This window comes from Arvicanthis niloticus, chromosome 4 (genome assembly GCF_011762505.2).
Source record: "Arvicanthis niloticus isolate mArvNil1 chromosome 4, mArvNil1.pat.X, whole genome shotgun sequence".
Taxonomy (NCBI): domain Eukaryota; kingdom Metazoa; phylum Chordata; class Mammalia; order Rodentia; family Muridae; genus Arvicanthis; species Arvicanthis niloticus.
The window spans coordinates 5,086,019-5,113,980 of NC_047661.1; the positions used below are offsets into that span (position 1 = coordinate 5,086,019).

The 27,962-nt window shown below is 37.4% G+C and overlaps 1 protein-coding gene across 2 annotated transcripts in view; it reads right to left on the minus strand.

Annotated features, from left to right (window-relative positions):
• Nucleotides 1-27,962, minus strand: part of Cyp7b1 (cytochrome P450 family 7 subfamily B member 1) — a 167,026-nt gene that overhangs the window by 19,703 nt on the left and 119,361 nt on the right. For both annotated transcript variants that reach the window (XM_034500888.2, XM_076932164.1), the window contains exons 2-4: nucleotides 17,028-17,164; nucleotides 9,352-9,942; nucleotides 8,655-8,861 (exon numbers count right to left, since the gene is read on the minus strand). In XM_034500888.2, the coding sequence (XP_034356779.1) occupies nucleotides 8,655-8,861; nucleotides 9,352-9,942; nucleotides 17,028-17,164 (935 nt within the window). The remainder of the gene's footprint in view (nucleotides 1-8,654; nucleotides 8,862-9,351; nucleotides 9,943-17,027; nucleotides 17,165-27,962) is intronic.

The following is a 27,962-nucleotide window of genomic DNA, read 5'->3' on the forward strand; positions in this document are numbered from 1 at the left end:
CTTCCCACAGACATTGCCTGGAAAGTCACAGACCACTGTAGCAGGTAGGACAATGGCAAAGCTTTACAGATCCTCCATTTCTCCAAGTCCAGTGCCCCAGTCTTGTTGCTAGCTCTGCAGCAGACCTTTTACTGTGGCTTCACGTCACTTTCTGGCTCCATTCCCAGGGGGCTAAGCAGATCTGTTTTGCTTTCTGATGTAGACCCATTCCTAAGTGTTAACACACAATGCCTAAAAATACATTTTACCTACTGTAGCCACACCTATCAGGATTCCTAGAGAATTTCCCACCAGGCAATACACAGTCATTACAGTCTCCTAGAACCAGAGAGGGTAACAGAAACCAAGGAAAAAAAACCAACCACCCAATGAAGACAGGACCAGGTATCAACAACTAGAATTTCCCCAATGCCAATGCTTAGATGCCAGTGTAAAAACACAATCAATAATAGCCAGACAATATTTCCCCATTAGAGTATAGCAACCATACCACACCAGACCCAAGTATTACAACATAGCTAAAGGACAAGAAAAATACCTTCAAATAGCCTTTATGAATATGACAGAGGTCCTTAAAGAGGAAATGAATAAATCTCTTAAAGAAATCTTTGAAAACACAATCAGTGGAAGGACATGAGTAAAACAGTCCAAAACCTGAAAGTGGAAATAGAATTAGTAATAAAAACTCAAACTGATGGAAATTTAGAAATAAAAAGTTCACTAACTTGAATGGGAAACTCAGAGGCAGCCTCACCAGCAGAATACAGGAGATAAAAAGTGAGAATCTCAGGCACTGAAGGTGCAATAAAAATAAATGAATATGTCAGAAAAAGAATATGTTAAATCTTAAAAAAAAAAAAAAATCTTCAGACCAAAAACATCCAGGAAATCTGGAAAAGAAAGAGTTGGTTCTTTGAGAAAATCAATAAGATTGACAAATGGTTATTCAAATTAGCTAAAAGATAAAGAGAGACTATCCAAATTAACAAAATTAGAAGAGAAAGGGGAGATAACAAGAGACACTGAGAAAATTTAGAGAATCATAGGAATACAGTTTTAAAAACCTGTACTCTACCAAGCTGAAAAATGTAAAAGAAATGGCTGCTTTTTTCAAGCCATACCAATTACTAAAGTTAAATAAATATCAGATAAGTAATTAAAACAGACCTACAAACCCTACTGCAATAGCAGCTATTGAAAGTCTCCCAACCATAAAAAGCACAGCCTCAAATTATTTTAGTTCAGAATTCTACAAGATTTTCAAAGAAACGTTAATACCAATACCCTTCAAATTATTCCACAGTATAGAAACAGAAGAATTATTGTCTAATTCATTTTAAGATAGCATAGTTACCCTGATACCAAAGTCACATAAAGTCCACCACAAGAGAGAGTGTTACAGACCAATTTCCTTTATGAACATAGATGCAAAAATTCTCACTAAAACACTTGCAAAACAAATACAGGAACACATCAAAAAGAACATCCAGCATGATCATGTACACTTCATCCTAGAGATACAAGGATGGTTCAAAATATGAAAACCAGTCAATGTAATTCACCACAGAAACAAATTGAAAAAAAAAAAAAACCCCACATGATCATCTTATTAGATGCTGAAAACACCTTTCACAAAATCCAACACCCCTTCATGATAAAAGTTTACAAGAGATCAGGGATCAAAGAGACATACCTAAACATTACAAAAGAAATTTACAGTAAGCCAATATCCAACATCAAATTAAGTTGAGAGAAACTCAATGTAATTACACAAAAATCAGGAACAAGGAATGGCTGTCCACTCTCTCCATATTCATTCAATATATTACTTGAAGTTCTATCTAGAGCAATAAGAGAACTGAAGGAATTCAAGGGGATACAAGTTGGAAAGAAAAAAGTCAAAGTAATTTTATTTGCAGATGATATGATAGTATACGTAAGTGACCCCAAACATTTTATCAGGGAACTACTACTAACAATAAATACCTTTAGTGGTGTGAATGGATACAAGATTAACTGAAGTAAATCAGTAGCCCTCTTATATACAGACTGAGAATGACAAATAGACTGAGAAAAAAAAAACAGGAAAACAACACCCTTCATAATAGCCACAAACAATACAAAATATCTAGGGTAATGCTAACAGAGCAAGTGAAAGTCTTGACTATAACATAAGAATATGGAAATGTCTCCTATGCCCTGGATTGGTAGAAATAACACAACAAAAATGGCCATCTTAACAAAAGCAATATATGGATTCAATGCATTCCCTACCAAAAGTCCAACACAATTTTTTATAGACCTTGAAATGACTTGAATAAATACAGAGATCTGCCACCTGGCATTATACAGATAAAGAGAGGCCTTAGAATACCTAGTCCTAAATTGCATGACTCTTTTAATCCCTCCCCTTAGAGGTCAGGGAACCCTGGAAAAGAGGAAACAGAAAGAATATAAGAGGCAAAGGGGATAGAGGATACTAAGAAACCTAGGATGTCTAATTCAATAGAATCAACACCAAGGACCTCTAACTCAACAGGATCCACACAGATCTGAAGTCAAAAAGACTGAAGCAGCATGCCGGGCCTGCATGAATCTGTAGCAAGTCCTTGTATATATATTATGGCTTCCAGTTTAGTGACTTTTTTATAGGGTTCCCGAGTGTGAAAATGAGTGGGTCTCTGTTTCCTGTGTCTTCTCCTGAGCTCTTTTTGTTTTCTCTAATGTATTAATCTTGATTTATCTTATGCTATTGTTTTATTGTATTATTATGCCTTAGATACCTCTTTGTTTTCTAATGAGAGACACAAAGCGATTGAATCCGCATGGAAGGGAAGGTGAAGGGAACTGGGAGGAGTAGAGAGAGGGGAAACTGTAATCAGAATATATTATGTGAGAAAACAATCTATTTTCCATTAAAAAAGAAAAGATTAAGATGAAAGTAAATAAATATTAATAATCTAGAAAAATAAATAATAATCACTGTAAACAAATAATTATAGTTATTTGTTTATTACGAGAAAATTTTTACAATTTACAGAACCCACAAAACATTTGGGGAACATAAGTATTTTACCTTGTTTTTAGCTATATTAAAAATAATTCCATTGACAAAATTGAATACGGAACCGACGTAATTATTTTTTAACTTGTGCATACCTACAAATATTTTTGCAACTACATAAACTAATTAAAAATTACAAACAAAAGAAATAGGCTTAAATTATTTAGTAATGTTGGTGGGTAAGCACTTTAAGCTTACCAGGCTAGAGCTATTATAATGCATGATTTTCTCTTTTAAAAAGCATGACAAATTCCTGTCTGAAATTACTTCTCTGTTCTAGCCCAATATTTAAGTTCCTGCCTGAGATTACTTCTTTGTTCTAGCCTAAGATTTAGATTCCTACCTGAAACTAGAATCTAAATTTTAGGCTAGAACGAGGAAGTAGGCTTCAGACATGAAAATGACCTTGGGCTAGGACAGGGAAGTAGGCTCAGATACTTTGGTCATCCTGATAAGGCCTTAGAAACAGTGATCACGGGAGTTGGGCTTAATGCCTTGCTTTTTCTTTGACTATTTGTGTTTATTGTATTGCTTGTTGCTCAACTATTTGCTTCTATTATATTGCTAGACCCTCAACCTAGAACTGACCTTAATACATGCATGTAATCAAAATGGTCTAAAAGCATAAAGGAGGAGGGGGGAAGGGATAGGGTGTTCTAGGGAGGGGAAATGGGGAAAGGGGATGACATTTGTATTGTAAATTAATAAAATATCCAATAACAACAAAACAAAATAAAACAACAGCAACAACCAACAAAGCATGACGAAGTTTATCCAGCCTCACTTTTGTAGCTCCTTCTCTCACTGTGTCCACAACCTGCATAATTTCAAGCTATGCCACTGAACAAAATCAAGCACCTGCAGTTTTCCTGACCTCTTTGGGGTTACAATACATCTCTGTTATGTTTTTTAATCAGAGTTATGTTTGTTCTTTGGGGTGGTAATATACAGAGTTGCCATCCCTGAGGGGCAAGTCTGTAGTATGATGCCATGTTGACTCATTTATACTAGAAAGGTAAAAAACCACCATGAAGCTTGGAGAGATGCTATGCAGGTCAAATATTTTGATTACATCACTAGGTAACATTTATTGATTCTTCTATATTAAGATATTCATATACTTCATTCAAGTAAATGTTAGATAGTATTCATCAAGATGATTTTCTATCAGGTTGTCAAACTTTCAATAGTGAGAGCTTTTTATCTTTCTCTGCATTGATATTTTCTTAATTGTTCTCTATTTGTATCATATTTATGAAGTCACTTTAAATTACTCCAACAGCCTATGATAGCTTCCCTTGCTCATAAGCAACAAAGCCTCTACAAAAAAAGAATGTCTTTTGCCATACTTTTATCAAAACTTCCTTTCCTAGGTAAAAAGCACAGCATTTATTTAATTACATTTTTTCTGGTAATGATAAAAATTAAAATTATCTGTTAATAGTTAATTGTGTTCAAGACACATAGAACTTACTGCCATAACGGTTCTCTGAGAGACTCCCAACAGCACCTGACTGAAACAGACGCAGAGACCCACAGGCGAACATTGGACAGGGCTCAGGGAGTCTTATGGAAGACTTGGAGGGGAAGGATTGAGGGCACCACAGGGGATAGGAACTGCATAGGAAGACCAATAGAGTTAACCAACTGCACACTTGGGGGCTCTCAGAGACTGAACTACCAACCAAAGAACATACACAGGCTGTTCCTAAGCCCTCCTCCCAGCATATGTGTAGCAGATGTGCAGTTCTATCTTCAGGTGGGTCCCCCAACAACTGGAGGTGGGGGCTGTCTCTAAAACTGTTGCTCTCTGTGGGTACTGTTTTCTTAACTGTTTCCTTTTCTGGCCTCAGTGTGTGAGGATGTGTCTACCCCTGCAGAGCCTTAATGTACAGTGTCGGGGGACACCAAAGGGTATCTTTCAGAGGAGAAGAGGGGGGTTTGGGGAAGGGACTGTGTGTGTGTGGGACCCAGAGGAGGGAGGCAGTGATTGGGATATATAGTGAATGAATAAATTAATTAATGGAAAAAAGAATTATTTCATTGAAAAAAAGAATGCAAAAAATGCAAGCAGTATATTCATTTCATGTGGCATATGAAGCCATGGTTATGGTACATATTAGCCATGTGATTCTTGTCTTTTCAGTTCACATTTTATTCTTCTGACAAAGGGAGACTTTTGCTTCAACTGTAAGTGCAGAGGGTACTTGGTGTGTGAAAGCTTGCTCCAGTCTGACTAAACCTCTTATCTCAGGACAGAAATAAAATACACTTGTTTCTTAAAAGTAATAGCCTGTACCACACAGTCTCATAATAAATAAATGACACAGACTCTGCTGGTCAGTGGGCTGCCAGAAACATGGCTGGCTATTGAAGGTATTACTTTGGCATAGTTTTTCAAAATTATGTGTTTCTGACATTACTCAAGAGAGAGCCCTAATTAAAGATCTCTGTCCTTGGAGTTCAGGGAACCCACATGGAAGAGGCAGGGGAAGAATTGTATTGTCCAGAGCAGCAGAGGATACCAGGAGGTTATTGCCCACAGAACCAACTCATTAAGGCTCATAGGAGCTTCCGTAGAGGAGGCTGCATGGCTGCCTCCAGGTCCTCTGCATACATACTGTGATCGTTTAGCTTGGTGATTTTGTGGGGCTCCTAACAACAGGAGTGGAGTGTCTCTGACTCTTTTGCCTAATTGTGTGACTATTTTCCTATTAGTTGGTTGTCTAATGCAGCCTGGATTTGAGGGTTTGTGCCTAGTCTTACTGCATCTTACTCTGCCACATTTGGTTGATACCCCTGGGAGGCCAGCTCTTTTCTGAAGATAAATGGAGGAGAGGGAGTGTTGCAGGGGTCTGGGAATTGTGACGGATGAAGGGAGGGGATATAATGTGTAAAAGTAGAATTAAAAAAAAAGATTTGTTGTTTCTATATTTTAGGTAAGCATGAGAGAGCTGTAAATTTATGGGGGCTGCAAGTCTAGCTGTTGACTTGTATAGACTAAATTACAACAAGTTCAGAACTTGCCGTTTCTTCTGGTACAATAAATTTGTACTGGCTTGTTTTATGTGTCAGTTTGAAACAAGCTGGAGTTATCACAGAGAAAGGAGCCTCTCTTAAGGAAATGCCTCCATCAGCTCCAGCTGTAAGGCATTTTCTCAATTAGTCATCAAGGGTGGGAGGGCAAATTATGAGTGGTGCCATCCCGGGCTGGAAGTCCTGGATTCTATGAGAAGGCAAGCTGAGCAAGCCAGGAGAGCAATCCAGTATGCAGCATCTCTCCATGACCTCTGCATCAGTTCCTGTTTCCTAACCTGCTTGAGTTCCAGTCCTAACTTCCTTTGGTGATGAACAGCAATGTGGAAGTGTAAGCTGAATAAACACTTTCCTCCCAAACTTGCTTCTTAGTTATGATATTTTTGCAGGAATACAAACCCTGACTAAGATAAAATCTAAGCATTTCTTTCTTAACAGTGCACTTTTTTTAAAAATTGGATATTTTCTTTATTTACATTTCAATTGTTTTATCCTTTCCAGGTCTCCCCTTTGGAAACACCCTATTCCACCCCCACCCCCCCTTCCTCAATGAGGGTGCTCTCCCACCCATCCATCCACTCCTGTCTTCCTGTCCTGGCATTCCCCTACACTGGGTCATTGAATACCCTCAGGCTCAAAGGCCGCTCCTCCCACTGGTGTCCAACAAGGTCATCCTCTGCCACATATGAGGCCAGAGGTAAGGGTCACTCCATGTGCACTCTTTGGTTGGTAGTCCAGTCCTTTGGAGCTTGGAGGGGAGTCTGGCCAGTTGACACTGTTGCTTCCCCCATGGGGCTGCAGACCCCCTCAGCTCCTTCAGTCCCTTCTCCAACTCCTCCATCAGGACCCCAAGCTCAGTCCAGTGGTTAACAGTGCATTTTAAAAACAAGCTTTTATTTCAATAACAAACAGTTGCTTGCTAGCAATAAACAGACAGTTGATGAATTTCAAGAAAACTGTTAAGAGTAACAATTATGTACAGACTATGAACATCGTCTTTGGAGTTCATTTGCATTACTTTTTGGTCTTCTCATTCTTAAAACGAAAGGGTAATTATCGGGATATATGGAAAATGAAACCTAGAATTCCATAGAAACTAAATCAACTAAAAAATACTACTCATCTAAAGTACAGACAACTACTTATATTTAACATATATTTTGTGTATTAGGTCCTTAAGAGTTCTGCCCCTCTCCCAAAGAATATTATTAGCATTTTGATAATGTAGGGAGTATTTTTTTCTGAACATGTAATTCTTTTAGGAACATGAGAGGTGATGCAGTTTTCATAGTTGACTACGGTATAAGTCCCAGTGGCTGCTGTTGCCCCTGTGATAGGTCTCAGCCTGCTCAATGGGAACCACCTCTGCGACACTTGGAGCAGTCGTGTTAGTACTGAGCAGCAGCCAACTGTGATCAATACTATTAGTACCGGATATCTCAGAATCTGCTGAGAGAAGGGGGAATGTATCTTATGTATAAAAACTTGAGGCCAACACAGGCTAAAATCTTAATCTTATTAAGCCAAATAACCCTGCAACCGAAAACATATAAAAATGCATTTGTTCAAAGAAACTGAGAGTGTATCTTCAAGAATGACATAGATGGCTGATGACTTCAGAGACAACTGACATATATTGGTACAGATTTTAACTTTAAGGGTATGAGTTCCCTACACAATAGTAAGAAGCAGCCTGGGCAAATCCAGGAAACGAAATGTGCACCTGTGGCAGATCCAAGGCTCATGTTAGGTATAAGGCTAATGAGGAAAACCAAAAGGGAAACCATTGGAGGAGCAAAACCAGCCAACTAGTATAGGCCACAGATATATCTGTCATAGTGTTCCCTTTTATTTCCTAGAACAGTGAGAATCTTTTTTTTTTTTTTTTTTTTTTTAGAATATCAACGTTTAAAGGAAGCAGTTTGTAGCTGTTTTGTTCACTCCATCTCCTTCTCTACCTTTCCTCACAAAGCTCCCTCCATTCATCCCTCCCTTCTTTCCTCTCTTTCTTTGCTTTGCTACTTTCTGAGTGTTTAAACCACTAACCTACAATGAAAAGTATTTTAACTACAATGATAAGAACTATATGCCCCAAGCTATATAAAACACTGTGACCTATACATGAAATGCAAGAACCATTTTAAGGAAGAGTAAGAATTTGTGCAGGCACTTTGCCTCTCTGAAACACTTTCCCGTTCAGCCATGGAATCATTCTCTGTCCAGACAGGACAGCAGTGTTTGGGAGGCATCCGCAGACCAACAGATGCTCAGAATCAATTCACATAATAGGCATACACACTCCCTCCCCCAATAATTGCAAAGCTTTGGTTTATCCCTTTGCATACCTTGCATAGTTAATTAGTTAGGCCTTAATGTTTACATGCAATGAGAGTATCTACAGCTATAAACTATATAATTTATAATTGATGTAAATGGGTGTTATTATGTCAATTAGGCAGCTGTGTCCTCCACCTCTTGGTAAACAGCTATGAGTGATAAACTGAGTTTGCAGAGAGCTACCTTCTTCTCTTCATAACAGATAAAAATAAATTACCCAGGCAGACCAAGCTGTCCAATTGTTCTCTGGTGAAGTGGACAGAAATTCCAGGTCCTTTCTTTTGACCTGTTGACTGCAGAAAGCTGTCAATTTCGTCACGTAGGGCTTCCATAGCTTCTGGATGCCGAAGAATATAATACATTGCCCAGAACATCGCTGGAATGGTGTTGGCTAGAGAGGCCCAGAGAAGGCCAAGATGATGTGCTGGGAGAGAATAAGTGAAAAGGAAGATTAATAGCGTTTATTACACTGATTAGATTTGCAGTGTGCTAATTAAAAGATGTTAGGACACGGACCCAGCCAAGGATCAGTGCATGCTAATGAGAACCAATCGGCTTCTGAAGTCTAATTTTCTGCTTAATGAGAATAGTTTAAAATGTAATGCGTGTTGCAGCGGGGGGGGGGGGAGGGAGGGGGTTGCAGGAAGGTGGGGATGAGATAAAGAAGTAAATGCTGTTTATTTATACTCTTTCTCATTATCATCATTAAATATCTTGTTTTACCACCTCAGCAAAAAAAAAAAAAAAATCAATTATCACAGAAGGTTGTTTCGGAATAAAACATTTTATCATTAGCCAATTAGAAAGAGCATAAAAATTTTTCAAGGACATCATTTTATCTTTTATCTCAAAGGTCTCCTGTAAATTATTTTATTTTAGTGAGTGATCATATCCTTACCTCCATACTTCCTTACCTCCTATTTCAAAATCTTCATGCCCATAGTATTTTTTCAGCATATCTTGCCTCTCCTGAACAATTTCTGACCGTCCTTGCATCTGAGCTACCTTTTCTGATGTGAGGCATTTTATAATTTTCTTCTGCATAGATCCTGCATTTCTTAGAAGCTGAATAGGTATGTCAGATACTAAGTATGGGAAAATGTCATCAAATTTTAAAAAATCATCCCTTAGCTCACTGATAATTTGTTTCTTGCTACCAGCAAGAATTTTTCCATATATAGTTGTAAATGTGATCTCAAATACCAATGAGCTACAGAATGCAAATATTCTTTCCGTATTCCAATCTGTGGTTTTTAGCAGTCGGGACTCAAATATTTCTTTTACTTCTTGGATCATGGTTTCCAGAAGACCATCCAAAGGTTTGCCTTGTAAAAGTAGATAGCCTCTGTGAATGTCTTCATTAAGGTCATCATCAGTTAGCAGCTTCTTGACAGAGAAGGCTTTCGCTGATAATCGTCTGCTGAACTTATCAAAGCTTAATTGTTTGGGGTTTTTCATTACATACTGGTACTGGAAAGGGTTCAGAACAAATGTTATATACTTCCCTGAAAAAAGAAAAAGAATATGGTTTATTTGATAGCAAGTCAAAATACATACCTGAAGTCTGCAAATCTTTAAATCAAAATTAAAGACATTATTAAGAAGTTAATAGTTTTATTAAGCAATTTTAACAAGATACATTCTACTCAAAGGCCTACTAAATTCCCTTTGAAAACAAAAGGTAGCGTAAAAATTTTATTTCTTGAATTTCCGAACTTCACTGTTCACTATGGCCAGTGTCTCAAACCTGGCAAAAACTTTAGAGTTCCTAGTTGAACCTGTGTACTCATCAGCTGAGAGAGCAGAGACAGCTGAGAAGCCAAGCCTACACACAGTCTCCTTGGTCAGCCTCACTCAGCTCTTGGTTCTCACTGCAGGATGATAAGATGCATATTATCTGATTAGAAATATATCAGTGGCATGCAATGGGGCCAGTTAATAAGTCTTTCCTTCCTAAAAACACACACTACATACATTTAAATAATTTGCACTGTCCATGTTAAGTACTACCTGTACTTAATTCTCTCTGTCTCTGTCTGTTTCTCTCTCTCTCTCCCTTCCCACCCTCTCTCTCCTTCTCCACCCCTGTGTGTGTGTGTGTAGCTTTCCTAGATGAAAACTCCCCCTTAGGATTACAAAAATTAATCAGTGTAGTACAAGACAAAGATTTAGAATCATTTTCAACCAAATCCTAGAGTCAGGATAAATGTGCTTTAATTTGGGCAATTTTAAAAATACAGTGTGTTAAATATATATGAGAATGTATTTGCCATGATTAATTTTTCTTCAAGTGAATTTCATCCAATCCATTTTTCCTTGATTCATTTATCAGGACAAGGCAATGCAGAGGGAGGGAGGCCTGGAATAGCCACTCTTTCTGGTTGGATACTGGCTCTGCCTTCTCCAAATGAAGTAGAGTTTTGTTTTCATTCATTCTTTGGTTAGCCTCAGGGAGAGACACAAAAAGGACCACATTGGAACTGGGCACTTTGAACCACTTCCTTTACCATTACAACTTTCTTAATATTGCTACCATCTGGCAGACCAATAGTCAGTGTTGGGAGTCAATTTTCTCATTTTTCAAAGAGATAATTTTAGGCAAAGCTGTTTATTTTCACAGGTGATGATTCATGCATTCTTCTTCCCAAATGATTGAGTTTTGTTAAATATTAATAGTATTTCTTTAAGTAAGGGTCTAAAATCCAAAGACTAGACACAAGGTTTAACTTGTAAATCACGGTCTTTAAAAATAGTTTGATTTTTTTCTACCATTTTTTTTTTACATTCATCTAAATCTAAAGAGAAACTTTAAAAAAGTATTCATCCTAGGCACTATCTGCTACTACAACATGGCCTTTTGCAACAGAGATTGGATACATCCAGATTTCTACTCTGTTTACAAGTCATTAGAAATAGACACATTCTTTTTTATTTCCTTTTCTCTCTTTTCCATCTCTTTCTCTCCTCATTCTCTCTCTCTTTACCTTCCCCTTATCAGAAGAAGATACAAGATTTTTAATAAAAATATAAATGTGAAATAATTGGTTCAAGTCAGCAAACAAATGTAACATCTTGTAAACATTGATTGGCTGGCTGGTTGGTTGTGTGTGCTATATGGTGTACAGGTAGACATGTGCTATGGGTGTGCATGTACAACATTGTGTCTGTGGAAGTTGGTTTTCACCTTTCACCTTGTTGCTTCTGCTCTGTAGGGCAGGCTGATTGGCCAGTGAGCTTCCAGGTAATTTTCTTATCTTTGCCTCTCTCTCTCTCTCTCTCTCTCTCTCTCTCTCTCTCTCTCTCTCTCCCTCCCTCCCTCCCTCCCTCCCTCCCTCTCTCTCTCTCTCTCTCTCTCTCTCTCTCTCTCTCTGTTGTAGATACATTTGTGTGGTATGTGCATGTACATTTGCCACTACATGTGCACATGAAAGACAGAAATAAACACCAGCTGTCTTTTTCAATCATCAGACATCTTATTTTTGGAGACAATATCTCTCATTGGATCTGGGGCCCATCGATTCAGCTAGGCTGGCTGGCCAATGAGTTCCAGAAAATCCACTTGTGTTCACACACTTACACACACCCTTTCCACACTTGCCTTTTATAGTGGTGCAGAGGATCCAAAACCAGGTCCTTGTGCTTGTGTATCTGGCACAGGACCAACTGAGCATCCGACAAGCCTGCTAAGGTCTTTTAAAGGACCATCATTAAGAAGTTCAAAGTGACTTCTCACTCTAGAGTCTGCACCTTTCTTCCTTGTTCCAGTGTTAATTTTCTTTCCTAACAAGATGCTAGCTTTCTGCCTTCTGCTTTCAATTTTTCTGAAGGAGATGTGGATCACTTTAGAACTAGCTATGTTTTCTGGATTTTACTTTTCAAATTGATTTGAAAATATCAATAACTCTGGAGATTTTAGCTGGCTCTCCAACTTTTAATCTTCAGTATAAACAATTTAAGCTAAGTTTTCCAAAATTAATATTAATTTAAACCATCTGTCCACCATCTGCTAATGTGAGATGTAAAACCAGAGTTCTTTGTGTTCCGTAATCAGACAGTTAGGAAAATACATATACATTTATAAAATGAATTTAAATTTCCAAACAAAGGAATTTTTTCAAAAAGTTATCTTGAAGGCTATGAATGCTCAGAAATTCACTTTTTCTTAGCGTGATTTTATGTAAATGAATACCAAGTGTCAATAGACATGCTGCCTAGTTCACAGAGATCCTAATGTACAAACAATACCTTTTACAATGTTTTCAAAAGAGCGAAGAATGCTGTCAGAAATGGATATAAAATTTTGATTTTAAGAATTGCAAAGTTTGCACTTGTCAAAAATGTAAATGTCAAAAGGAGTCCTATGTCTGAAAAGATACAGTATAAAATAATTTTCTGCCCATTAACATTGAAATGGGACCAAGAAGTTTAATATTTTTCTCGCCAACTATTTAATTTTTCTTCCCTCTTATGGAGCAGACTGGGACTATTAACTCCAGCCTCCTAAGATAACTCATCTTTTCTGATATTATTTCCTTAGAAAGCCAATGTGACAAAATTCAAAATAATTTGATAAATGTGCTATGAAGTCTTATACACAAAAATTCTGGCTTTTAGATAATAAGCGAGCCTGGCTGTTTTCATGTTAAAGTTGACACAGGCCTAGGAATTCAAGTCAGTTGCTTAGTAAGTCATTATATATATATATATATATATATATATATATATATATATATATAATAGATATACTTACATAAGTGTACACACACACACACACACACACACATATATATATATATATATATATATATATATATAGAGAGAGAGAGAGAGAGAGAGAGTTTTCAATAAATTTTTTAAAATTGTAAGATTTTAATAAGGTAGTTGTTCAGCAGATTTTGGGTTGAATGTTGACGTATAAGCACTAGTTGGGCAACTGACTTATTTGCTGAGAAAGATCATCATTGTATACATACTCCCTCTATTAGGGAGATTTCTCTAGCAGTTGACAATGACGTGCAGTGGAGCTTCTCTGAGATGACACTTAGGGAAAATTATTCCATTGTAATAGCACACAAAACCAATTAGAGAACTATTTTCTGAGGCAGGTCATGAATTTGTTGTTTCTCATAGAAAGCTATACCTTTTCATTTCTTTATTATGGTGACAATTGTGTCCTGTGAGACATTTTGGGAATGACAATAATTTTTTTGCCCTGCAAAAAACATACACTCACTAATGTCACATGACAAGGGCAAGAGTGGACTACTTTGGCCTTCATTTTGTAAATAAGTCATATCACAAACTGAGCACCAAAATTGTGTATTTACAGGGCTTCTTAACAGGGATGTATTCAAAGTAGTGTAAGACATAAAAGGGGACCATCAGAACCTATTCACTCGTGGCTGTTCACTGCCTAATTAAAAACATAACGATGACTAAGTTATTTAGTCAGTATTATGTTTCTTAGAATTTAGGATTATGATCATCTGTGAGCATGGATTGATTGTTGTTGTCTGGTTGATTTGTATATGGGCATGTGTTTATGTGTTTATGCTGCATGCTTGTAAAAAATAGAGGTTAACCTCAGTTGTTGTTGCTCAGATGCTACCTACCATGTTATTTGAGAAATGATCTCACCAGGAAGGGAATTGGCTGACTGGGATCAGCTAACTGGACAAGAAGCCCCATAGATCCATTTCTCTGTCTCTTCTTCCCATATCTTGGGATGTTAAGTACATTGCATCATACAGCAAGCACTTTACCAACTGACCTATTTTCCCAGGCCCCCTATTTTAGAAAATAAAGTGTTGTTATTGATGGTTTCTTTCCTTGTTTTTGTTTTGTTGTTTATTTACAAGATTTTATTGGCTGATCTCAAACTCAAGAGCCTCTTGCTTAAATCTCCCAAGTGTGGAGAACAAAAATACACACACACACACACACACACACACACACACACACACACACACACAGACACAGACACACTTACTCACACATTGATTCACTTTTCTAAAGCATCTACAAGTTTCTGTTGAGTCATTTTAGGCAACTTTTGTATAAGGTCTTAAAAAGAAAAAGCTACAAGTTCTAACAAGTTTTGTACTGCTCACTGGAAATTTGAAATTACATATTAAAAAGTCCACCCCCCCCATTTTAAGCTCTCAGTTAGCTGTTTTTTTCTTCCATAATTTATTTTTTGTTCATATTACATCACAATTGCAACCCCCCTCCTTCCTCTCTTCCCAGCCTGGCCCTTAAAAACCCATGTCCTCATTATGCTCTCTCTTCTTCACAGATAAAGGGAAGCCCCCTTGAGTACCATTCAGCCCTGGGACATCTAGTCCCAACAGCAACATTATTTTTTTTTAATAAACATTCTTTGCTTTGCAGATTTAGTTTAGTCCTAAGCACAACTAGGAAAAAAAATGCTGGGTACATCCTTTTTCTACCTAATAGAATTTATCAACTGTAATGTGTTAGGGATTTCCCCATCAAAAATTAATAATGATTAAGTCAGCACTGAGCTCTAGAGCAAATTGTAAAAGACTCACTAACAGAAAAAAAAGGAGATGGACAAGTGACTCATCAGTAAACCATTTAGGTATGAATTACATTGAGCAAAGGTACTGTGGATAATTGAGACCCAGTGAAGAGGTCCAAAAGGGTTGGATAGTATATCCAGAAAAGGACCTGAGGAAGAAGGGATAGCCATGTGGAAGCAGCGTTCTGGCATAAAGAAAGACAAAATGAAGGTCAAAGGCACAAAGCCATGGTCTGTGTGGAGGAACATCAGTGAGATGTATTAATGAGATCGCAAGCACAAGGCAGGATGGGAGTGGAGATGGAATGAACTGAATGGAGGTCGTGGGAAGATCATATTACATGTTACAATTCTTTCTAAGATGCATGGCTGTTTTCATTCCCATTTTTTTCTAAAATTACAGTTAATGCAATTATCATGGTAAAAGATTTGTCAGCTGTCAGGGGAAAGAATAAGTTATAATAAAACTAATGCTGCCTGTTCAAGGGTGAATTAAAACTAACCATGTGGATGAGTCAATCAAGATGGAGCCCTGTTCTTTTATTACTCAAATGGTACATTTACATGGTAACCAAAATGTACAAAAGGTTGCTGCTGATCCTTAGGACAGTAATTACTTGCAGAAGACTGCCCTACTTCTCTAGGGATAGAATAGAGAAGCTGTAGAGAAAGACATACCGATATAGAAAGACATAAGGTCCATGAAGGACATTCAGGGTCAATAGAGGAACCTGAAGGGCCACATTCAAGAGAGTTGGAAGCAACTGGATATTTTAGGGAGCTATGAGAGATCAGCAAGGCACTAAGAGGAAGGGCATAGTTAGGCTGTTCTTGACCATGAGAGAACAAAAGGCTGGGTACCATTAGGGGAACTTCAGAAAATAAATTACTAGAGATGGCAAAGACAAGTCACTTTCTAAAAATATCCAGGAGACAGAGATGGATTAAAAAATATAGTTAGAGAGATGGAAGGAGGGAGACAAGAAGAGAGGGAGAAAGGAACATGGAAAGGGAGGGGAGGGAGAGGACTAGGGAATAAAGGAAAGAAGTAAGGAATGGAGGAAGGGTGGGAGAAGGGGAAGGGAGAGAAGTGAGGAATAAAGAAAAGAAGAAATGTGTGTGTATATGTGTGTCTGTGTTCGTGTGTGTGGGTGAGAGAGAGAGAGAGAGAGAGAGAGAGAGAGAGAGAGAGAGAGAGAGATTTGAAAATACAAGATGAAAAAGTAGGAGTCATTTAATGATTTAATTTGTCTTTAAGCTAAGGGCAAAGATTCCAAATAAAAGACATGCAAGCATGAGAGGAAGAACTTCACAAGAAAAAGCCATGAGGACAAGTATGTCTTTTCCTTTAAAAGCATTTGAAAAGTATGAACTACACTGAACAGTTTAAGTGCTGAAATATAATCCAGACCAGTGTTTGTAAAGCAGAGCAAGAGAATGTATTATGTGAAAAATTCAGACGTTCAGAGTTATGAGACTCTTTATGGCACTATAAAGGTATGCATGTCACATCATGAATCTATGAAAAGCCAAAGAACATAAGAAGTAGACTAGAGTGCAAACGAGGGGCTGTGACTGATGCACCCACGTGAGCGCATTAGCTGGTATCGATTTGCATACTGAGATGAGACACTATTAGCTGGGAATCTGTGACAGTAAGATCATGGACATGAGAACTCTGAGGTGTCTTCTGAACTACCTTATACTTCTAAAATTGTTTTATAAGGAAAACACACACACACACACACACACACACACACACACACACACACACCATATTTTAGCTCTTAAAAGAGTTCTCAAATAACCTAAACTAACCCAAAACAAATCCAAGTGAGGTCGGGAGAGTGGCTTCTTTAGGACCTGTCAGAGGATTCTGTAACCAGGTCTTGTATATGGTCATCGCTGCGCTAACACTTGTCATTCTTTGCATTTGCTCTGCAGTGCTAGATGAATGTTCCTCATTCTGCCTATGAACAAATGTGAAGACATCAAAGAGCAAGCAAGAGACTATGACACATGCAAAGTACTCAGAGCAGAGCTTCTTACCACCAAGCAAGACAGTGAAAGTGTCGCCATATTGCTTTTGAAGAGTTTGCAAGAAAGTTAATGGATCCTTCGAGAATTTCAGGGCCATGCCAAGATAAGGAAGCCAACCTTTTATCAAAGGAGGTTCTCGAGGGCGCCTATGAAGAGAAAAAAAAAATGAGAGAAAACTGAAGTCATTCTCATTTTGGTACCTACGGGTTATTTATCCAGTCTAAGTAACACATGAATTGCACAGCCTCTGTCAGTTCAACTCTTCATTGATTCCTACATCTCTATAGACTGTGCTTATGAAGCTTTTTCAGTTTGTGTGGATATGTGTGGTTCAGATCCCATTTTGTTGAGCAACTTTTGATACCTTTTCTCTTATAAGGATTCAACAGCTGCTTGAGAGCTGAGACACAGTTTGATGTACTTATGACATCTTCAGTTCTCCATCAGAATACCACTGTACCCCTGAGGGATCTGTGGCTAAGAGGACCAATAGGTAACTACATCGACTCTTGGAATTCATTTGGAAAATTGTCACTTTGATAAAATGCTGTTTTTTTTAAGGCCACTGTCTGATGTTTTGGTCTTTTACAAGTCATTCTATAAAATGTTACCTACTAAATCTAATAAGAATTAAACTCGGTTCTTTTATTTATATAATTTTTATTGTATGAACATGGGTGTTTTACCTGCATGTATGTTTGTATACCAAGTGACTGAGGAGTTGAAAAGGTGGCGTTAGACATCCTGAAAGTAGAGTTAAAGGACAGTTTTGAGTGAGCATGTGGGTACTGGGAATCCAACTGGGGTTCTTTGAAAGAGCACAAGTGTTCTTAATTTCTGAGTTTTCACTAAAAATCCCCACCAAACTTATTTTTAAGTAAAATTTATGCTTGATGGTTATATATGTGGCAAGTGGGATGGCTGATCTGAACTGATTACTTGGAAAGAGAAAGCCTCTTAAGAGATAAGACTGGCCTGTGGGCATGTATGTGGGGTAGTTTCTTAATTGATAAGTGATGGAAGAGGGCCTAGCCCACAGTGTTACCCCTGGTAAGTGTTCTTGGATAATGTAAGACAATTGGCTGAATCTAAGCCCTAGCCAGAGGAGAGTGGGGGCAAGCTACAGTCTCTGCTTCAGTTCCTACTTAAATTCCTGCCCTGATATCCCTGAATGGAGTATGACATGGAATTATAACCTGAATAACCCCTTCTCAGCCAAGTTGGTTTTGGTTAGAGTTTTATCTCAGCAACAGAAAGAAAATTAACCAAGGTACTTTGGAATAGGTCAAATTTAGGATAGAATTAAACTACTGTGAGGAGCGGGTGTGGCGGCGCAGCCAGCTAAAATGGCGCCTGCAGAGTTTCGTGCTCCATTTCTTGGAGGTTTGTGCCCTCCTTTACCTGACAGAGCCACGTCTGCAGAACTACTGTGCAGACTCGCTGCTAGGCAGAATCGGGCCATTTGTCCTGCACCAATGAGGCATGCCCACATGGCAGGTTCTGAATGGGACAGGCATGGGGATAAAAGGACTGCAGTTAAGGGCATCGGGCTTCCAGAGAGAAGATTGTAAAGGGTTCCTGAATAAACTGCATTGAGAAGAACTCCGAGTTGTGTCATTCCTGTCTGCTGGTCGGATAGAGAAGCGACAAACTACTTCTAAACAATGTATTGCAATTGCTAATGACTTTATTTCATAGTAGCATGGGATGTTCAGTTATGTGGACTCAGTCATTTTAACCCCAATGTACGTAGAAACACATCTTCCCACAAATAAAGGATATGGGTTCATTCAATCTTAATAAGACACTATTATATATTTGTATGATGAGGCTTTAGGGAAATTGTGCACTATGGAATCTGAAGGTTTTCCAAAAACCTTAGTTCATTTTATATATTACGTGGAAGTTTGTTCTTTACAGTGAACACATCAAACTCTTCATTGTGCATGTTTTCTATTCATTTAGTTGATCAAAGTGTTTAGAACCTGATGTCACCTTGGAGCCTATAGTGTATTTTCTCCTTTTAATAGCCAAAGGATCTCTTGGGTTTTAGATGGTAAGCTATTTGCCTAAAGGCCTGTGTCTGCTTAAGGACTTTCTGTAAGGTGGTAAGCCATTTGCCTAATGGAGTATGTCTGCTTAAGCTAGGGAGCACCTCAGCTATGCTTTCAACCACCTAGGAAAATTAGTCAATCCATGAACTCAATACATCCCAACAATGCAGCTCTCCTAATGAGCTAACAGACACACAGTAACCACCGTCCAGTGCAAATTCAAGAGCTCTTGCCACGCTCTGGGTGTTAGATGTCACAGAGTTTAGCTGTCAAAGCTTACCAACTGTCAATCGGGCTGGAATGACATAATCAGAAGGGTGGCAATAAGTTAACTTGAAAGCCATTTTTATTGAGAACAATAAAGATGCCAGTATAGAGCTTAGTATATAGCTAGGAACAAGAGAACTTGTTTAGTTTGTTTACATGAGACTCTGTATTTGATTCTTTGCACCATACAAAGAAAAAGGAACCATACAAAGACTCAGTATGGTTTTCCTGACTTTTATATTTTGTTATCATATTATGAATAATTTTATTGAAATAATAAATATGAATAGAATTCTTTGTTAGGTATTACTAATAATGTAATGTTTAAATATGTGAAGCATTCCCTAAAATACTATGGCTTAAACACTTTCTTCTTTTTGATCTTTGACATTAGCAAACTTATATTTCAAAATTCCTTTTAATCACTTATCTGGTGGATGTAATATAATAAGATAAAAATAAGGCAAACAGAATAATCCTTTCATTTTTTATTCTGCAAAGGTTTAAAACAAATATTCAAACTTTTTTGGTCCTTTGATCCATCTGGAAGACTATATGCTTCATGAACTCCATTTTGATCATTCACAAATATGATTAGCTTAGATGTAATCAAAGGTCGAGATTATGGTCATCTCAGCAAGGGTAGCTGTATTCACCATATCAGAATTCTTAGTTTCCTACACACCAATACACAGTAGACTAAACAATATATAAACAAAAAAATCTTGCCAGCATGTGTGTAGGGAGGGTATAGGATCAAAATAAAATATGAGTTGATTTTGCTTTCTCTATTTGAAAGGCATTTTATTTTATGGGTAATATAATGTACATGCCACTGTTTAAGTATATATGCACAGACATGTGAAAACAAGTCACATTGCAGGAATACATGGATCTTATTCTTCATACCTTTTTCCTATTCTCTCTCCTTTAATTTTTAAAGCTATATGTTTGAGATGAGCTGGTTGAACTCAGTGTGATCTTACCTCAGCTTTCTGATATCTGTACTGCTATTACAAGAATATAGCACCAACTCCTGGATACCTTTTTATTTTTTTGAATACACTCATTAGCAACAAAGACTGATTTTTTAAAAAATTGTATGAAATGTAAGGTAATTAAAAATACACTGTATCCACTGACTTTGTATCTAATTTGTGTGTGCACATGCACAAACTGTCATAATTCGATGGTGGGTGTCTTTCTCTTCTACTCTCCGCCACATTTTTGATGTAAGGTCTAATCTTGAACCCAGAGATTGCTCACTGTCTAGACTAGCTGGCTAATAATTTCTAGGGGGGATACCTATTGGCTAGAGTAGCTGCTCAGTAACTTCCTGAGGGCCATCCTCTACATCCACAGACCATGCATTCAGGGCTTTGGTTCAAATAGAAGCCACTATGCCAAGTTTTTTACATGGATGTGGGGTTCCAAACTCAGGTCTCATGCTTGTTGGGCAAACACTAAAGCATCTCCCCAGTCAGTTTTCCCCATGTATTACACAAGAAGAGACTGCACATGTGAGTGGAGAGCAGGATCTTGGGTTGGAAGTTGTACACCACTGGTCCAGGATAATTTGAAGTTTATAAGCATTCTAGTTCATAGCATTTCCTTTGAAAATACTATCTTGTTTCCTTGATCTACTTTTAATGTCTTGTTTAAGGTTACCTTATGAAAAAGATTTAGTAAGGACTTTTGTTATATTCTAATTTAGTACAATGTCATCTTCTATGCTGTCATTCAACAAAAAGCTGTAGTCTTTGTAGGGCTTCCACTGGCAGGGTCATCATTTCTCACAACTGTATTGATTCTGGCAGCAGTAAGCTTAAGATTATTAAGCACCTTGTCACAACTGTATACAGTTACAGAAAAAAGATAGACAACCTATTCAAGGCAGATAACAGAATCTATCTTTATCAGCATATTTGTAAAAATTACGTAAGGAGGAAAGATATTACCATAGTGGTTCAGAAAGGCCCATTGACACATGGCAGAGGGCAACTAGTGCTATCTTTCTTACTCATGCTCCATGATTTTGAACATGAATTACTCATGGCTTCCTGCTGTGTGAGGATGTAGGATGCTTAGTGCCACTTGTGGATAATAAAATTCTAAAGCTGGAGTGAACCTGGGGCTGATGTTCTGAGATGTAGTTTAAAAGCCAATAGTTGATACTATTTCTTGATCTCACTTTAATAGTACATTCATTCTCCAATCAGTAATTTAAGGTAATAAAAGAACATAACAATCATATTGACTTGAGATTTTTAAGTTGCCTCAAAGATCAAATCCAAGTCACAACTGGGTACACACAATTTCGTCAGCACTTGGGATTTCTTCCATAGGTACTTAGGCACATCTTAAGATCTATACACAAAAATGTCAAGTTCAATGCTATCTGAAAATAAACATTGGAGAGTAAAAAATTACAGCATTCAACATGTTTAAGCCTTGTCCTTTTGATTTAAAATCAAACACACACACACACTATTTGAAGTTCATCTTTATGTTACCCCTATTATTGAGTACAGACACTAAAATATTTGACTACTACCATTAGGGCTGAAAAGATAGCTCAGTAGTTAAGAGTACTTGTTACTCTAGCAGGGGACTCAGATTAAATTTCCATCACCCATATGATCCCATACGCATCCAGAGTTCTAGATCCAGGGTAATCTAAGCATCCCCTTCTGGTTTCTGTGTGTGTGTGTGTGTGTGTGTGTGTGTGTGTGTGTGTGTGTGTACATACAAACACTCATCCACAGGAAATAAAAATAAATAATATTTTAAATATTTTGGCTACTAAGAATATATTATTTTCTTCAAATCCAGTAATTCTATAAAAATCTATCCTTGTCAAAAAAATTTCCTAGGAATAAAATTCTACATTGATTAAAAATATTTAAGAATTATTTAGATTAGGTGACCTAGTATTTATAGCAGTATCTTAACATTTTCTGTTCTAAATTAAGAACTCTGTGTGTGTGTGTGTGTTTAAATTTCAGAAACATGGGATGCTATATAACTCATCTGATCATTATATTTTTTTAATATTCAACCAAGACATCAGAGAAGATGATTTGTTGCACATTTGTGGCACTTGGCCACACATAAGAACAGAGGTAGTCCAGATTTCTACAGGTCAGGGACAAATTACTAACAAGGACTAGTTGAATTACATGCAAGGAGGTTCTCTCAGAAGTGATCTTGGTGATCAGATGGCAATGGAAGTTCTAGATTCATTGAGAAACAATTAATAACAATATGTGTTCTAACAATGTTTCCAAACTTTAGCATTCTTCTTATGTTACCCTGGCTGCCAGGGATGCCCAAGTTGGTTTACTTGAAACTTTTTGTACTTCACTGTTCTTATTTCTTATTCTGTCACATTTCTTTAATGGTGCAGAGGTTTCTACAAAGATGGCTCCAAGGCTAAGAGCTATTACTGACTTTGAACAAACTTATTGCTGAAAAAGACACCCTTAAAGGTGTTTCATTTTATCTTATCTTTCTTTGGTGGCTTTTGAAAGCAAGTTTATTGGCTGAGGTTTTCTTGCTGATAAAATTTATAACTGAATTCTTATATTTTTGGTTTCGAGCCAAGGCTTTAATCTCTGAGTTATCACTCCAGCTCTAGAACTGAATTCTTAAAACACTTGCTTATGTCTTCTGGGTGAAGCTACCTCAAAACATTTCAACAATTATCAAGCCAAGAGAGTCCAAATATGAAGTGTAGAAAAGGTGCAGCCAATTCCATGTATACCTCAAGTCTAGGCAGACCTGAGGAAACATGGACAACTGTACATTGCTTCCACTAGAAGTGAGGTTGGTGTTTGGACACTTTAGCAATTGATGCATTGATGTAAAGTGGGGCTCAAATATCTTGCCAAGGAGGAATCTTAGGGAATCTAAAGAAATAAACATACACACAACTGAATTTGGACAATAGGAAGGAAGAGGGTGACAGATATTTCTAAATTATACTTACTATTCATACAAGACAGTTTAAGTTTTAAACCATAAAGGACTGAACTACTGTCACTGAAAACTGAGTGATTCCTGCTTTTATAATCAATAGTGGTTCTTGTGAAATGGAGAAACAAAGATCCAGTTTTGTATATCTAACTTATATTGGGAAATTTTAAGTCTAGTACACAATGTAGAGTATCAGTTTCTTTACCAATAAATAAGAGTAATAACTTTAACTTCTCAGTAATACATAGGGACTAAGAGAGAGGGTCCATAAAGTAGAGCTTGTTCTCTTGCTATTCCTCCTCTTGCAGTTGATTGCGAGTGTGGGTGTTCACTCACTCTCTGTAAGAAGTTCAGCTGTCAGCCCTTCCAGCTTATCTTTACCCATCCTGGAGATGCCCAGCTCTGAAGAACCTTTCCATCCTTTGAAACATAGGCTAAATAAAATTGTAGAGAGTTCAGGTACAATGAAATTGGTAAGTTCAGAGGAGTGGGTATAAAGGATACTACACAGAAAGTTGACCTCAGGAAAGGCTATGATTGATTAGAAGCTTTCCAGTGTGTGTTGGATTAACAATAAATAAATAAATAAATAAATAAATAAATAAATAAATAAATAGTAAGAATAACATTAAAGAAATGTAGGTGACCCCAGGTTTGTTGGAAGGATTTAGATATAACACTAAAAGTTAAGTAATTGGATAGATTTTGAGGGCAGTTATTTATAACTTAAAAGAAACAGACTACTTTATTTATAGGCATGAGTTTCTTAAAAGCCAATTATTACAGCTTTTCTAACTCAAAATGTAAAGGTCAGTGAAGCATTCTGTAGGGTTTACTATCAAATAAGGTTGAAATTAATAGCTGTAACATACATATTCTTTTAAAAATAATGGTTAGAGAAACTAAACAGAGGAAAGGAGTGTATAGCATCCCTGTTCTTGGCAAGACCACTTTACTTTCTTCTCACAGAAAGCTTCAGCCACAGACATGAGACCTGGACTGGGCTGAAGTTTTTCCCTTTTAGTTCTATCAAGATTCTTAAATGTAGGTGCGTTTTCTCTACATGTGTATGTATGTATTCTATATTTGGGCCTAGTTCCTGCAAGGGTTGGAACCACTGGAACTACACTGGTGTTTGGAATCAAAACTAGGTCTTCTGCAGGATCCAATGCTCTTAATGACCAAGCCTGCATCATAACATACTCCCAAGTAAAATAACCAGAGCACTAGCTCCAGAAACCACAAATTAAAGATGCTCTCCTAAAAACATACATACAAACAAAAAATCAATCTAAAACTTACAATAAGAATCATCAAAACCCATGTCACCTGCACTCTGAGAATAAAAAGCAGATGCTGAGGCCAGAAGCTACAATTATGGACTCTGGGTAGATCCAGGTGATATATTAATGAATCAGGAAATGTCATTTTTTTTTTAAACAACAGCCATGGGAGGAAACATTGCTTCATCTTGACGCTTTAAGGTTTTACTCAGAGAAAGACACCTCTGATACAGGACACCTATTCATTACCACAAATAATCTCTATTGTGCCCTATGTTTAACCTTCATCTCCTCTGCCTAGTCACATAATCTTACAAATCCACTTATGTTGTGTGATCAACATCTGGTGTTCACACAATCTCTGCTTCATAGCAAATACATGAAAAATTCCTCAATAAAACATATCACTTTCCAGGCTGTCTAAATGATTTGACTCTGTTCTTTGGTGATATTTGCATGTTCTTCTAGAAAGATCCATATTGATGAAAAGGCCTTTACTCTAGAAAGGTTTTGGTGATATCTGGGTGGCAACTGACTTGAAGCTAGATGTGATGTCCTGACAGCAAAGATGGCCACAATCTAAGTGCTTCTGATAAAAGCATTCTATGTGAGGCACTGTTGAGTGGTCAGACACCTCCATCACTGGCATGCAGTCTGAGAAAGTCTAATAGAACATGACTAAATTCAACTTCACACCCCAGAATGCAGCTTTCAGGCCATTCACCAGCTGGAACCTCAGGCATCAGTTTGTGTGTGCAACTTTGTAAAGTTGCCATTATTCACAGTTTTATACTACTGCCTTGACAAAGTAAGAAATTTACAAGTGCTTCTTTAGATAAGAACCTGGGCCTCATCAGTATTGCATTTTACTGAGACATCTCATTGGGGTCAGATTTTTGTTTGTTTTTGGTACAGAACAAACTGATCCTTTGAAGAAAAGCTTCATGTGTGAAGTAAATTTTTTGTATTCATTCAGTAAATTATACCCTGAAGGAAGTGGCTCAAAGAGCCCTAGATCTTAGAAGCATGGCAACCAAGAAACCTCAGCCAATCTAAAGAGAAGGAATCAATTCATAATTGAAAGTTATTTCAATGCTTTAATAAAAATAAAAAAAAACATGCAACTGACTTTGTAATTTCTGAGATGATCAGTTGCTAATTTATTTTACAGATGAGATTTGATTAAACTCCATGGCATAGATATCAATCCCATTAACTCATCATTTCTTATACTTGATTAAATCATTTGATTAAAATTATTTAACATAAAAGTAGAAATTAGAATTTTGTGAAAACTAAATTATAATAAGACTCGCTGAAAGAGTTTGAGCAATGTCAACAAAGAAACAAATGCTGTTTTTAATACAATAATGAGTGTTGTATAAATGCAGGGTCAAGCAATCAAATGACACTCTACTGACTCAGGTCAATGAGGACATAAAGTGCCCCTGCTGCAAGACAGCATCCAAATTAAAAGAATCACAGGTTCCCGAAATTGTCGTGGTGGCAACTAAAGACAAGCCTCATTCTGATCAATCTGACCTTACAGCTAAGAACTTAAAGAAGAAGTAATTCCTTCTGGTCTCTAGTTGCAAGAGAATGTAGTTCATTGTGGTTGGGAAGGCTTGCTGGCCAGAGTGTGATGGGATTAGTGGCATCCTGTCCATGTTCAGAAGGCAGAGAGATGAATATGGGCACTCAGCCTGTTCTCTTGTCTTTTATTAAGGTTGAGACCCTATTCCATGGATGATACTATCTACATTCCCTCTTCCTTATACCTTTCTGGAAATGTATGTTCTCATGGTGATTATAAATCACAATCAAGATCAACCATTACACCATGCACTTCATCTACTTGATAACACCATCACTCAAATCATGTGTTAATGTTGGAATAAAGAGTCACTGCTGTTAAAGGAGCAGAACGAGTGTCTTTAGTACACATCACACAGTACACAGCATGGGAAGACAGTGTTTGGTCTTGCCATAGGCTGCAGGATTCTAAAGCTAATTTTGGATGAATTTTAGTCACTGCATGGGAGACTATGACTTATGAAATTCACTGTCACCACCACTGGATCATGAAACACTAGAGGCAAGACACACCACACTCACATGTAGTGATCTCTAAGAAGGAACCACAGATTTTAAAATTCTATTTGAGACATATTTTAAATATAATTCTTATAGGGTTTTTTTTTTGTTTGTGCTCTTCTACTTTATCTGTGACTTTTCACTTCTTGCTTAGTAATATCAATTTCTATCATTTACATCATTATCGTTATTTAAATGGTGTTCAACTCATCTGCTTTTACAATACAGAAAAAGCAAAAATATTTCATTTTTTCAACTATGAGACAAGTATGTACCTGTGATGGTTTGTATATGCTTGACCCAGGGAGTGACACTATAATGAGGTGTGGCCTTGTTGGAATAGGTGTGTCTCTGTGGGCATGGGCTTTAATAATCTCATCCTAGCTGCCTAAAAGTCAATCTTCTTCTCAGCTCCTCCTGCACCATGTTTGCCTGGACACTGCCATGGTTCCTGCCTTGATGATAATGGACCCAATTAAATGTGTCCTTATAAGAGTTGCCTTGGTCATGGTGTAAGCAAAACCCTTCCTAAGACAGCACCTCTCTAACTTACATTTAAATTTCTATTACTAGGTGCAGTAAGAGCTATCATTATTCTATAGAATGTAAACATTTAGACAGTGTTGTTAAAATGCTTAATTTGTGGTAATGTTGACAATTCTGTATCATTTTTGCATATGAAGAAACATTATTTTCTGATTTTGCAAACAAAACTTTTAAGTGGATTTTGCTTCCAATTGTATGACTTCTGAAAAACTCCATCAGCAGAAGAGGCTCCTGCAACTGGAAGGGAAGCTAGACTTTCTAAAGCCAAGCAGGAAGCCTATTGGAGGGATAAGGACAACAACCCACCCACAAAACCTTTAACCCAAAATGTGCCCTGCCTACAACATGTACAGGGACAAAGAACAGAGATTGAGGGAATGACCAATCAATGGCTGCCCCAAATTTAGACCCATTCTATGGGCAAGAACCAATCCCTGACACTATTAATGATATTCTGTTGTGCTTGTAGACAGAAACCTAGCAAAACCATCCTCTGAGATGTTTCACCCAGCAGCCAATGGAGAGAGATGCAGAGATTCACATCCAAGCATTAGTTAGAGCTTGGGGAATCTTACAGAAGAGTTGGGAGAAGGATTGAGAGACTCAAACAGGACAGGGATTCCATGGAAAGAGCAACTAACCTGGACCCTTGGGAGCTCTCAGAGACTGAATCACCAACCAAAGAGTAAGCATGGACTGGAAATAGGCCCCTTGCACAAACGTAG